Source organism: Chroicocephalus ridibundus, chromosome Z (assembly GCF_963924245.1).
Source record: "Chroicocephalus ridibundus chromosome Z, bChrRid1.1, whole genome shotgun sequence".
In the NCBI taxonomy this organism is placed as follows: Eukaryota; Metazoa; Chordata; class Aves; order Charadriiformes; family Laridae; genus Chroicocephalus; species Chroicocephalus ridibundus.
Genome location: NC_086316.1, coordinates 59,725,671 through 59,739,489, shown reverse-complemented (window position 1 = coordinate 59,739,489; position 13,819 = coordinate 59,725,671). Strand labels below are relative to the sequence as shown.

General features: G+C 40.6%; 2 protein-coding genes across 19 annotated transcripts in view; one reads left to right on the top strand and one right to left on the bottom strand.

Moving 5' to 3' along the window:
* Positions 1–7,877, bottom strand: part of POLK (DNA polymerase kappa) — a 38,930-nt gene extending 31,053 nt beyond the window's left edge. For 3 of the 17 annotated variants that reach the window (XM_063320141.1, XM_063320140.1, XM_063320122.1), the window contains exons 1-4: positions 7,280–7,511; positions 2,847–2,944; positions 1,842–1,976; positions 923–1,054 (exon numbers count right to left, since the gene is read on the bottom strand). The gene's annotated coding sequence lies outside the window, so the exon portion shown is untranslated. The other 14 variants (XM_063320126.1, XM_063320125.1, XM_063320129.1 and 11 more) reach the window with 14 other exon arrangements.
* A 133-nt stretch (positions 7,878–8,010) lies between these two features.
* The window catches only part of CERT1 (ceramide transporter 1), a 76,411-nt gene continuing 70,602 nt past the window's right edge, over positions 8,011–13,819 (top strand). For both annotated transcript variants that reach the window (XM_063319459.1, XM_063319458.1), the window contains exons 1-2: positions 8,011–8,493; positions 12,139–12,273. In XM_063319459.1, the coding sequence (XP_063175529.1) occupies positions 8,398–8,493; positions 12,139–12,273 (231 nt within the window). In that variant the 5' untranslated portion in view covers positions 8,011–8,397. The remainder of the gene's footprint in view (positions 8,494–12,138; positions 12,274–13,819) is intronic.

The window sequence follows — 13,819 nt, the reverse complement described above, 5'->3', positions numbered from 1 at the left end:
TGAGAAAAAAATATGTAAAATATTTAGCATATTGAAATGCTACAAATACAAAATGCAAAAAAAAAAAAAAGCTACAGTAACACAATAGATACAGCACTGTCACATAAAACCAGTGCATCATCTGCCATAGACAAAATGAAAACGGAAATATTTAAAGGAAATGCAGGAGAAGCACAGTTTGAAACACTATCCAAAATGTGAAAAAACTGTCACTGTAGAACCTGGTAAGGACAAGTAGTAACTGTTTTAATGGAAGATTGACCTAGAGAAAACATTTAGCTTGTGGCGACACAGTCTTATGAAATTTTTGCTAAAACAACTTAGAAAAAGTGGGTAAAGGTTTAGAGTCTAATGAAACACTAACTCAGAACAGTCTAGACAAAGTGTGACATATTTTTGGCATGCTGTCACCTCAAGAATCTGCTGCAAGACTGAGCTGTTTCCTCTAACAAAACATGCTAAATCCCTCTCAGCATCATACTGAGTAAGTAGGGTGTGAAATCAGAGAAGTCTGTGAAGGCAGTCTACAACTAAATACTCCCCCATTATTCCTGTGATTTGGGAATGGGGGGAAGGGAGCAGGAGAATCATCTATAAGTGGAGGAGGTACCTTTCAAATTGCTACTGGAAGAACTTTAAAGGTAAAGAGGAAGACTTTGGCAGAGAATGCCATCAGTTAATGCAAAAATAAAAATGCGGAGAGGAACCACAGAGCAGCTTTACTGTGTAGGAAGCTTTGTTAGTAACCTGGGATGCTTACAAGCGGAAAAAGACAACTAATAAAACCCCAATCAAGCTCTTCTACAAGCAGGCACAGAGACTCAACCAAACCAGTCAGACAGGGTTATATATTATATGAAAGTATCAAGAGACTGAAAGAGCAGTAAAATCAGAGCAACAATTTAATTTCAAGTGCCTCTACCTTTATTGAAATTTAGCACGTTTTTGGATGGTTGACACTGAACTAGCCTGAAGGAAATGGCTTGTATTTGATCCTGTGCCACTCCTCCAGCCTGTCTTCAGTAAAAAACCTCCAATTGCGACGACAGAAACCCTGTACGTTGTGTGAAAACATAAATGCTTTCATATTATTATTTTCATGTAATAATACATAAGAAAAATAAAAAATATTTCTAAGAATATTCAGTTCAGTGGACACAGTGTTATTGCGCAGGTTATTAATACTTGAAAAGTATGCTACCAGTTTGCCTTTTACTGACAGTGTTAACAACTTCTTGCAAAGAAATATCAGGACTGGAAAATGACACCAGTATGGAAAAGCTTGAAAAAGAATTTACTTATATACTGAATTATGATTTGATGCATGTAAATTGTGTACTAGTCTTCACAAAGAAAATCAAATTCTGACATCTTTGCTACCTCAGAGGCCCATGCCAACAGTGAGATGCAAAAAAATTACTAAGATAAGACAACTATCTACTTCCCCCAGAGCTCAAAAGCTAAACGTAGGAATCATACTGCAGATGTAAAGGACCTCTTACATCCCAATTGCCTTGTGTAAGTCTCCACAGTGTCAGAGGGGAAACAAAAAAAAAGAAAAAAAAAAAGATTTTGCAGATAGCAATACAATTAATAGAGTCCTTTCTATATGTTTTTTAATTTTTATTTTGAGGATGGCTAGGACAAGGATCTAAATTAAATAGTTTCTTTATTTTCTGTAAAACTCATTAAAAACTCCAGTAACATTTCATCAAAAATCTAACACCTTATTTATTGTAGTATGAGCCCAAAATAAACTTCCTGTTTTCACTTGATCAAAATGTTTTAGAGATTCTTTTATTCTTACTTTAGCAGGAACAAAACAAAATTATAACAGTTACCTTCACATACAAATGTAGAGAATGGATGATTGCTTCAGAAATTCTGCCATTACATAAGCTGCATCAGAAGAAAATCAGTATTACCCTTAATTTCAGTGACAAGGTCGAGATACTAATAGGAGTTCTGTAAAAGCACTGAAAGCACAATAAACAATTAAGAAAGTTAGGACTGACTTCATCCAGTTTCTGACCACAAAAGATCGCTTCTCAGGCTTTTGGCTAAAATGAAGGGTGGTGTAGTTCAGATCATTCTGTATTCAAAAGATAAATGCCTCTGAAGTTAGTACTACACCAAAACCACCGAAGACAAGACTTTTTTTTTTTTCTCCAAATATCACGGATATTTGAAAGGAGATCTCTGGTCTTTTATTTTTCTTATGAAAACTTTACAAATGACCTGTTATCACGTACTACTAAAGTTCGGAGCACTCAGTGCAAGTTGGGGATGGAAAAATATCTTCCATAAAACAATTATTAAAATAATCACATCCATGTAGAAGATGGTTGTGAATAATATGAAACTCCTGGAAAACTTCATAAATGTTCATAAGATCATCAAAAGTCAAATATGAAATATCCAGCTTTAACACATCTTCAATAAAAAGGTAATTCAATATTTAAAACTTTAAAAGATGCAATTTCAGTTACTTCAAAAAATACACTTGTCATAAAACTTTGCTGAGCAACTGCCTCACCGTAATACACACTTAAACCAACCAAAAACCTCATAAACCCGAAAAGCAAACCAACCAACCAAAAAAATAATGAAAATTGTTTTGACAAGAGATGTGGAAAGCTGTTAAATTTCACTGTAAGTAAACAGGGATACTCTTGGGCAGAAATGAAAATCACTTGTAGCTAAGACTATACTTCACAAGCATGAAATACTTTATCTACTTCATTACTTTTTGCCAAGCATTGAAGAATACTTGAAGAATAATTGAAAAGTGAATGGAGAACAAACAAGCCAAGCAGACTGATTCAAGAATAACTCTCAATCCCAACCTTTCAAATGTCTCCCTTGTGCTGGAAATCATTACAACTGGAAACCACATCATGGGCCACATCTTGAAATAAAGCCTCTGGGTACTATTGAAACAATCCTATAAGTAATAAATAAAAGAGACTATATGAGACCTTCCCAGTAGGACCAGAATTCACCTAAAGCAACATTTTTAACAGACACCACTTTGGTTTTACTCCAATTGCTAATTAAGATTGAACCAGTGGACATGTAGCTATGCTTCTTAAGAAGTATCTTCATCTAGGCTATGCATGCAACTATTAGAGTCACCATCGTTAGAGAACCCAGCTAACCCACCTTGGTACAGAAATTCTTATACCAACAGTCAGGCCATTTGAACAATGGGTTTCCCACAAATGCATTGCTTTATTTCTTGAATTTCTAAGACAAGAACAAACATACCTTCCACAAACTAGGAAAATTCAACCCCAATAGAATATTTTTAACATTTCTGATATTTAAAAGGTTACGCTACAAACTCCAGTAGTGCATTTGATTTCATACTACTTGATTTATCCATTACTTGGATAAGGATTTTATACCAAAATGATAACATTGCATTACATACTTTGCAACATGAAGTACACCTGTCTTTTCTGAGTATTCATTTGGCAAGGAAATATTCTGGCTGACAAGATCAAATTTAGCAAACTCCTTAACTCTCATTTCCTTGTAAAAACATGTCCCTCTGATAATGATTTAAGTATCAGCTGCTCTAAAGTCTCCTTCTCAGCAGGATAAACCAGCAACAAAGACATGTGTAAGCAAGCACGTCAGACTGTCCTTCTGAACTATCTGCTCAATTCTTTTCAGCCACAGGGGGTTTGATATTTACTAGAGCCCCAGTTTCTGAATAGCCTCAAGAAGAGGACTCCTGTCAGTTTTAATCCTGTAGTAATTTACAAGAAAAGAACTGACAGGAGGAACTGCAAAACAGTGTTATCAGCATTTAATATACACAGCATTAACCACCTAGGTTCCCTACTAGTGCATTGAAAACTGCTACTATTTCACTACTGTCTCTCTCTCAACATATAATAAAACCTAATTCCCTAGAAAACAAAATCTTCTAAGAAAGATGTAAGTATTTTTACATATGTAATGAGACAAAGTACATGACAAATTAATACTGAACAGAAAAACATGCCAGGATTCACTGAATTGAAAATTCCAAGTGCCCAAGCTGACGCAGCTGAATAAGGACTATTTTTCAAGTAGCAGTTGACTCAGCATTTTATAAAAACATAGATCACATACAAGCACCTAGAACTAGTCTTCAAAAAACAAAGCCCTAGAATTATGCCTTTTCTGAACTCACTGGCTTTAAGATATAACAAATTACAGACAACTCAATCCTTTACTGCAAGGTGAACAGGTAACAGAGACTGCTTCTGACAATGCCCAAAATTAAATGTAAAAATATTTTATCCCATTAATCAAACTGTTTGAATAATTCTTTGCTTATGTGAAGAGCAACACAAGTGAAACAAGTGGAATACTCATCCCCTATTAATTTTCTGCAGGCAAGACACAGTACACTTCTGTTGTAAAACTGCCTTCAACTTCTCTGTCTAAAAAAGCTCATGTCTTTAAAACATCAAAGTTTATTCGAAGGGCAAAGAACTGTAGTATCTTCTTCTGTCTCTATTCAGCATTTTGCAAGACCTTTTAAACGGAAAGATTTATCTCAAGATTCTAACCAAGTTCTCCTAGTACTTCTAGATTACTGAAAACAAATGTTTTAGCAGTTTAATCCATAAGAAAATAATGAAGGAAAAGAACTATTATGAACAGCATTCATCACTAAAAACTACACCAGAAGTTGTGTAGTTACGTGCGACCTCGTTTCTACAGATATGTGTTTATTGCCAACATATTAATAAATAGCACTAATCTTCTGGGTTCTGGTGTTTTGTTTTGGTTTTTTGCTTTTGTTTTTTCTTTTTTTACTTAGAAGAAAAACCCTAATACAGTGATTCAGAGACACCACAATTGTTTTAGAAAAAATTGTCTGAATCATTTATATCTCAGAGCCTATACTATTAGGCAGTGTGCTGTGGCATAAACAAAGCTCTTTCAAGAATCCTCTTAAGAAAAATGGTCTTAAATTGAAGAACAAATATAACCATGAGCAGGAACATACTAGAAAATGTTTATACACTGGTGGTGAATATGTTTTAATACCACACAACGAATGCTAAAACAGAAGGTACAATAGTGGAAATAAGAGATATAAAAAGGGAGAAGAAAAAATCAGGTATTTATGAAGTTCATGGTGCTCATGACTGACATCTTTAGAAGTAAAACTCAAAAAAAACCAATTTTATATTACAAGTACTATATAAGCAATACAGAACCACAGTATTTGTCCCACTATTCTAACAAAGATGATTACTATTTCCTCTTAAAACAGTAATTTCTAAACTTCTCGCAGTCTCTAAGACACTAGAAGGGTACAGGCTGAGTACTGGGGCTTGTGATAAAAGAACAAACACAGCAATGAAAGGCAAAATAAAGGTCCAGTGGAAAAGGCACAGAACTAAGTAGAGAGGAGCTGTCTATATCAGCGTATCAGTTTGATCATCTCCACTTCCCATGCTTTGGTTTGCATCACAGATTTGGTCTTAGAGCAGGGAAACCAGATTCCTTTCAAAATAAACTAGATGGGAAGACTGTGCTTTCAGAGCACACCTGACGCATTACAATTGCTAATGCAGCTGCCCTCCATGGGACCAGACTAGTGCCAGTCCAAAGAAACGCCTCTTAAAGCACAGATAAAATGAATTTAAGGTCCTCAGCACCAAGTCATTCCTTTACAAACCTACTCCCACTACACTACATTCTTACTACACAGATATAGCCCGTTCTCATTAAGAGTAATAGACAGTAAGTTATATATGAAAAAGATGGTCAGAACATTAATTGAGAGAGTTAAATTTACATAAGGTTTTCACAATCCTAATACACCTTTTGGAAGAACATAAGCTGGTGATGTTATGGAAAAAATAAGACATATTAGGAGAATGTGGCAGAAACAAAAAAATCTATTAGTTAGCACAGACAAAGCATTATATGAAAAGTTGAAAAGACAAACCTTTTAGCATCCAGTATTATTAATTTACAGTTTGGTTATAAAATATTAGCTAGAATTAATAATTATATAAATATTCTCTCTAAGAAGGACAAATATGTTTGCTAAACAAGCTGAAAGAGTATCTACCCATAGCATTTTTAGTTTTTTATACCTGTTTGAATCAGTCTATATTCTGGAGACAGAAAAAAAGAAAAAAAAAAAGTGTTACTTTTGGAACTAAGCGAGTAGCCCTAGACTGAAAGTATGACAGTACATGGCTATGTAGTACACATCATTGCACAAGGGATTTGCTCAGACATGTCTCTTCACCTCCTGCTCTTGATCAGGGTAGAGAAAGAAGTTCATTTAGAGTTTACTAGGGAAAATATGTCTGGCTTTACAGGTGATATCACTTAACTTCATCAACATACTGCAACGAAGAATTATAAGTTATTCTCATACAAATCAATACATAGAAAATTCAGCCACTCTGCTTGCTTAACATTGCAGTACATTGCAACAGACTCTAAGAAAAAAATATCTTGCTTGGTTTCTTTCCAAACAGCTAGTGAATCAAAGAACATAATTTCCCAACAGCTTTTTATATATTAGAGAATTGTCTAAAATAGCACCCACAGTATACTCATATAAATTTTTTACTGTGCATTCCAGTGATTACACAAATAATAAGATGTCTGGGACTGCTCTTTATTTCTAATTATTTAGGACAATGGTGCTGCTTTACCAATCACTCTTAGCGATGCATTCATTACCAATATCTTTATACCAGAGACTTTCAGCTGGTGCTAATATTATTTAAATTATAGCTGCTACATATATAGAGAATGTATATAAATAGCTGTATCAATGCTAAGAGCTCTTTCCAAAAAAAAAAAAAAAACAAACCAAACCCACCCTCAATGGAAACTTTCAACCAGCATAACATGGAAAAATTACACAATGATTTTTCATAAGGAGGAAGTCAGAGAAAATACAATTCTACAGCATTGCTCTTGCGTTATAGCCAGAAGTGTGTGTTCCAAAACAGAAGTTTCCTCAACCAATGCTATTTAACACACTTTTTTTTTTCCCCGAGAAATCACGAGAAAGGAGATGAGCCAGCACAAATCTTAAATCCTTCTCAACCCACTACATCTGTTCATGAATTGTGAAGTGACACGTTCAACTGTTTTTTTTTTCCTTTCTATAAATCTCTCTCCACCCATAAAAACCGGCAAGGACACATAGCCCTGTCGAAAGCCTTAGGAAAAAAAATTATCATTTCGTTCCCGCAACAGTGAAAACATGAAAAAAACAGAAGACAGGACAGGACAGGGCTACCTCGCAGCCGAGGCAGACTGCTGACCGCCACTTCCCGCCCTGCTGCTGACACACGCCCTCGGGCACAGCCGCTGAAGCAGAAGCAAAGCTCCCGGCAAGGAGCGGGCTACCGAGCCCACCCGCCGCCCGGCTCCGCAGCTACTTGCCAGGCCGCGCCAAGCCCCGCTGGCCGCTGCCGGCAGCGGCCTCCGAGCCCCGGGGAGCGGCGCCGGTGCCTGGCAGCCCCATTACCCGTGGCCCGCCCTCCCCTCACGACTCACCCAGGAGTCGGCAGCACCTCCCGCCCCTTCCTGCGGCCACCATTTTTGTTAAGGTAAAGGTTTGGCGCCCACCTCCCGAATCCCGCCGCTTTGAGGCGGGGAAGACGAGACCGCATCTCTCAGCCTAAAAAGCCAGCGGGGACGGAGGGACGCTTCACCTCACCAAAGAACCCCCACACACACACACAAAAAATAAAGCAAAGATCACTCCTAGCAGCCCCGCTGCGACAGCGGAGTTCCCCACCTCATCGGGGGCACGGAAGGGACACACACCGGTGACGCCACAGAAACGAGGGAAAGAAGATGGCGGCCACCCGCCGGCGGACTACATCTCCCAGCACCCCGCGCGGCGCCGGACACTACCTTTCCCGAGAGCCAACGGCGCCGCGCCCGGGGGAGGGGGTGGAAAGACTACAACTCCCGGCAGGCGCCGCCAGGCCCGGCCAGCGGGGCTGGGAGGGTGGGCGTGGGGCGGGGCGGGTAAATAGTGGCACCGCGCACCCGCTTCGCGTAAGATGGCGGCGGCCGGAGCGGCGGAGCTGTGAGCGGGGTGCGCGGCAGGCGGACGCGCGCTCGCCCCTCCTTCCCCTCCACCACCACCACCTCTATGTTGCGGCTATTGCCGCGGGCCGCGGAGCTGTGGTGAGGGGGAAGCCCGAGCCTGCGCGTCTCGGCGCCGGCCGGTTGGTCGGTGGCAGGAGCGGGTAGCGCTGGTGGCAGCCGCGGGCGCGGAGCGGTGCCGCCTCAGGTGGAGCCCGTCACTCCCGTCCTTTCGGCAGAAGGAGGCTGCGGCTGCTGTGGGCGGGGGCTGCTTCGGCTTTTCCCTGCTCGGTAGTGGCTGCGGCTCCAAGGGTCTCCATGTCGGACAACCAGAGCTGGAATTCCTCCGGCTCCGAGGAGGACCCCGAGACCGAGCTCGGGCTGCCTGTTGAGCTCTGCGGGGTGCTCAGCAAGGTAAACCGTCTCTCCCCCGCCCCGCGGCCTCTCGCTTCCCCTCTCCGCGCTCCGGCCCCCCGCCAGCTTCCCAGCTGTCAGTCTTGTCTCTTGCCCGCGCCGGAGGATGAGGCCGAGAAGCCGGTGGAGGGGCCTGATGGTGGGGAGGGGGGAGAGCCGGGAGGCTCCGCGGGAGGCGCTGGCACGGCCGGGGCAGTCGCCACCTGACGGCGGGGAGCCTGCCAGGCAGCCGCCGCGGCGCCCGCCGCCAACCGCCTGCGCCCCCTCCTCCCTCAGCCGCCGGCACCGGCACATCCCGGCCGCCGGCCCCCCGCCGCCTCCGCACGCAGCTGCCGCCCGCCCCGGGAGGAAGCCTTTCCTCGGAGGGAGAGCCGCGGGTGCGGCTAGGGGAGGCGTCGTTGCCACCCGGCCTGGGTGTCCCGGCCGCCCCCCGCACCGAGCCCGCTGGCTGCCCGGCCTGAGGTTGGGGAGAGCCGGGCCCTGAAGGCGGCGGCGGCGGCCGGGTGTGCCCGGGGAGGGCGTCTCCTGCGCGCCTCAGGCTGCTGGCCGGGGCCGCGGCACCCCGCTGGCCCCCCGGGAGCTCCCCGAAGGCAGGCCCAGCCCGCCGTCCCGCCCCGGGACCGGGCAGCGGCACAGAAAGGAGCACGGGCTTTGGTCCGAGTCCTGAAACAGGGCAGTGAAATACTCCTGCAGCAAGAGATACGGGAGGTGGGGAAGAGCGGAAGGAAAATGGCACTAGAGCTTGTTTCCCTTTTAAAAAAGAAACATTATTTTTTTCTTTTGCCCTTTTATCACTGAAAATAAGTATGAGTCGGGTGATACTGGCTGTTTTTATTTTTAGGAGTATTTTAAAGTTGAATACTGAATTACTAAGTTTGAACAAAAATTTTTTTTGGTTGTTACAGAAACTACCTTCAGAATAATGCTGCAATATCTTTAGAATTAAAGCACTGTATAACACTATGTTTTGGATTTTCTTCCTGTCCCACATGATAAGTCTGGACACAAGGCAGTGTAGGAGGCACAGGTCACAGGATACAGAGATTATAAATTGGCCCTGGATGCTGAGAAAACAGCCATCAATAGCAGTCCAAGTTAGCACTCTGCTTCTTGTAAGGGGCTCAGTGAATTTCTTTCGGCCTGAAAATGTTTCAGACCCCAAAGATGAGAGAAGCTGTTAGAAGAAGAGAAAGGTCTTGGCTTTTGTTTGTAAGATCTTGTCATCTAATAGCGGACGGGGGAGGGAGAGGATGAGATGGATGTGAAATGTGTGATGTTTTAAAGTGTGACACATTTAAAGTGTGATGTTTTCATTTAGTATACTTTTATTGGGGTTTTTTTGTACATTTCAAAGTTTTCCTTTGATTAGATGCTTCCATCATTAGAAACTTTAATGTTTGTGGGATATAATTTATTTTTATGTCGGCAAATTAAATACTTTATTAAGTCCAGGTGCTGTTTCTTACTGGCATAGCATGAGAAGCTGTGGCTTCTGACATTCTGTAGCTTAGGTATGTGCAAACTTTTTATTTTTCTGGATGATTATGCTGAGTGTAGCTGACTCTGCCTTTCCTGTGAGAACATGGGATATAATCCGAATAGTCAAGTACAGTGAAACCTGTTGCAATAAATATGCTTGAGGGATAAATTTACCTTTTGTTAGTTGATGCCTCAGTAATAACGTGAGACAAACTGATTAAAATGAAATGGTAGCATACCAAACTTTCTGCTGAAGAAATGCCTATTTTTAATAACTTTGTGTATAATTTAATTCTATATTGATATAAATAGGCTGCAGTTCTGTGTGCTTTGTAGTGTTTAAGTTGTACTGCCCTTTGGTAAAGAGAGAAGCTTTGAAGGAATCAGAGTAATTTGGTAATGGAAGCTTATTAGAAGTACATCCTGCTGGTCTCTAAATGTTTTAGAACTCTAGGGCTTTCTCCCTTGTATTTCCTGCTAACAATTTTAAGATGGATACAAAGAAACAACTTCAATGTGGAAAAGTCTTTCTTGAGCACAAGAATCTAGATACTTGAAAAAACAGTCATCTTTTCTCTGCCAAAACCTTGGGCCTACCGAGTGTACTTTAAGGAGTCTCTTGACTCTTTGATTGCGACAGCAAGTGTTGATTGCAACAGCAAATGCAAGATTGACTGCTATATTTGTCTCACTTAACTCTGTCAGAGAAGGGAAGGTGCTTTCCTCCCTGCCCCTTGCTCTTTTGCCCAAGATAACTTTGGACTCTTGCCTTTCACATTTGGGAGTAGCTGGAAACATGAGAGACGTGAAAAGAGGAAGGCAGGAAATAATGTACCTCCACGACCGCTTGTGCTACCAGTTCGTGTACTGAACACAGCTGAGGCTTTCTTTAAAAAATACTGAACTTAGCCATTTGATTTATTAAGAGATCAAAAAGTGCTTTATCTTTGGAGAGCAAATCAAGGTCTTACCTACACTTGAAAATTGTTAGGAATTTCTCAGCTATAGAATTTGTTTTCCTTAGAACTCCTCGTGTTATTGTTAGAGCTAACATGTAGTTATGGGATATGCATTAACTAATACATGTAGTAAATGTGGAAGCAAGCCTGTTAGTTGACTTTCTTCCCCCACATTTATATATTACAAAATAATGAACAGTGGTTAGACTTAAATGCTAGAGAAGAGCTTGCTTCTCATAGCTTTTTGTCAAAGAACGGCAGTTGTGATCAAAGAAATGCATGATAAAATAATTTTCAATGTTTTTGTTTCCATTTTTATCTAACTTATAATTTTTGCACTGTGATTGAAGACCAAAGCACCAGTGTAGTCAAGAGTTACAGAACGGCCCTCATTCTACAAAGTGGAGTTGAGATGTTGCAGATACAAGATTAATAACTGGAACTTGTAGTCACTTCTTACTAGATCTCTGTAGGTTGAATCCAGGACTTGTTCCTGGAGTATCAGTTTCATTCCATGTGTGAATGTGGAGTCCCTAGAAAAATCTGAATAACAAGAGGATGATTGGATGTCTGCTGATAAGCAAGTATCTTCTTTGTGAGAAAATGGTTAGGAGTTAAAACCTAAGGCAATATCTATGGGTAATATTAAACTGATAAAGAACTGATTACTGTAGGCATTACAATAGTTATATATTGTACTGTGGGATAATGGCGTGTTTGTATTTATATGAAGAGAATTAGATATTTTAGTAAAATAATTTTGTAGAAATTAGTTTTTATATAAAAATAAATTATTTCATGTTCCACTTAAGTTTGGCTTTTGATCTAACTACAGATTTTAAATGAGGTGGCTAAACTCACCTTAGTGATTGTTTGATTTTATCACCACCCCCACCCCCCCATCCTCCTTAATCTGTGTCATCAGTATGTTCTTTACCTTTATTTTAACTGGCCTTGGCAATGCAGCTGCAGTCAAGACATCTGTTATCTTACTGTTTATTTGAAACAACTGTTTTTTAGTACCTTTAGGAGTTTGTAAAATTATTTTAGATTGGAGCAGAATAAAATTCTTAATTGGCAAGAGTTTTTTAAAATAAGTTGCTTTTTTCTCCTGGTGCGTTAGAGCCTGGGAAATATCAGCCACAGTGTCTTTCATTGTTATTTTTCTATTAGCTGATATTTGGAAAACTTATTTTTTTTTTTACAGTGGACCAACTACATTCATGGGTGGCAGGATCGATGGGTAGTTCTGAAAAGCAACACACTCAGTTATTACAAGTCTGAAGATGAAACGGAGTATGGCTGCAGAGGCTCTATCTGTCTGAGCAAGGCTGTGATTACAGTAAGTGCTATTTCATTATTTCCATCTTTTCAAGTTTTGAGGTGTTACATACTTGTAGGCTAATGTCTGGTGAAAGCAAACATGGGTATGGCAAATTCTGTTAGGTCATCTGTTATGAAAATTAGTGGTATCAGTGGAACACTGTGGAGCAGGGCACGGAGTTCCCAATAAGGAAACAAGCTGTTCTCATTAGTGGCTGCCATAAGCAGCTTTTCATCTCTTACGTTAGAGGTTTCTGTGGGTAGGGATACGGTTTGCCTCTGGAGGCTGCAAAGTTTTTCCAGGGGTTGGTCTAAGACCCTGGGCCAATTTCCCAAAGGAGGTACCATCCATCACAGTCTTTACACATTGCACTAGAGAGAGAAGGTAGTAGTTCTTTGACTGTACTTTCTGAACAAGACTCTGTAGAACTTTTCCAAAAGAAAATGTTCTACCACGTGCTTCCTCCTCTGAACAAGTTAGTGTGTTGCTATTTTTGTCTAATGCTAAAAGATCTGGTATTACGCTAGTAAGAATAAAGAGCCTACATATAAATGACACCTCATGAAAATGAATTGCCTTAGAAGATAAAGAATAAAATCTGCTTTTTGTGGCTTTCAGAATTGTGTATTAATTATGCTTGCCCAAAAGCATGTTTCTTTGTTACTGTTTTTTTCAAACTGAATGAAGGATGACAAATGAGAAGTTTTCTTTCTTACTAATATTCAGCTTACAAATAGAATTTTATTAAATACATCTTGGTTTGAAAAAAAAGAAAAGACTGGATTGATTACATCAACTGTATGCAGTCATCTAAAAGTTAACAGATGACCTCATTTATTTTAAAACACTTTTTTAACCTGTTTAAACTTTTAGAACTTGCTCAAGATTTGACTTACTCGGGTAGGTATGGTGCACAACAGCAGTCTCTAGGAATTCTGGTTTAAGTGTACTTTTGTGGTAGTACCAGCCTCTGATCAGGACTTTCAAAAACGTATTGAGTAGCAAGAGGCTTAACATGCCAACCAGGTAGAGACAGGGAGGTGGTGGCAAAGAGGCAGGCCAAGGGACATCTGGAAGCATGCTGTCGAGCACCCCTCAGCAGCCTGAATTCCAGTTGTGGTGGTAGAGTGAGAGATAATAGTGATTCTGCTATTGCTGCTGCAGTGTTTTGGTACATTGCACTTTGTGAAGGGAAGTTGGCAAGCTTATCTTCCGACTAGAAGGTGTGTAACACTGGAACTTCTTAGATACAGCTTTTTTCCTCTTCTATCTGGTACTTGTTACATCTGGTAATTTGGAGTTGAATCACTGCATTTTTTTTTTTTCAGTTCTTGAGCTTTTTTGAGTACATTAAGAAAGAAACTACGGAGTTGGAGAAAGCATGAAAAATGAGCACAGTTCTAAAAGTTAATCTGATATTTTAGTTGTTCCTTTTTCATTCACCCTCATGCTTTCTGAATGGTATTTGACAGTTTAATTGCTTGATTGTGGTTTGAGATGACATCTCTGAAACCTAGTAAACTCCTGTTAATTATTTCTAGCTGCAGTTAAAGTGATTGCTGTG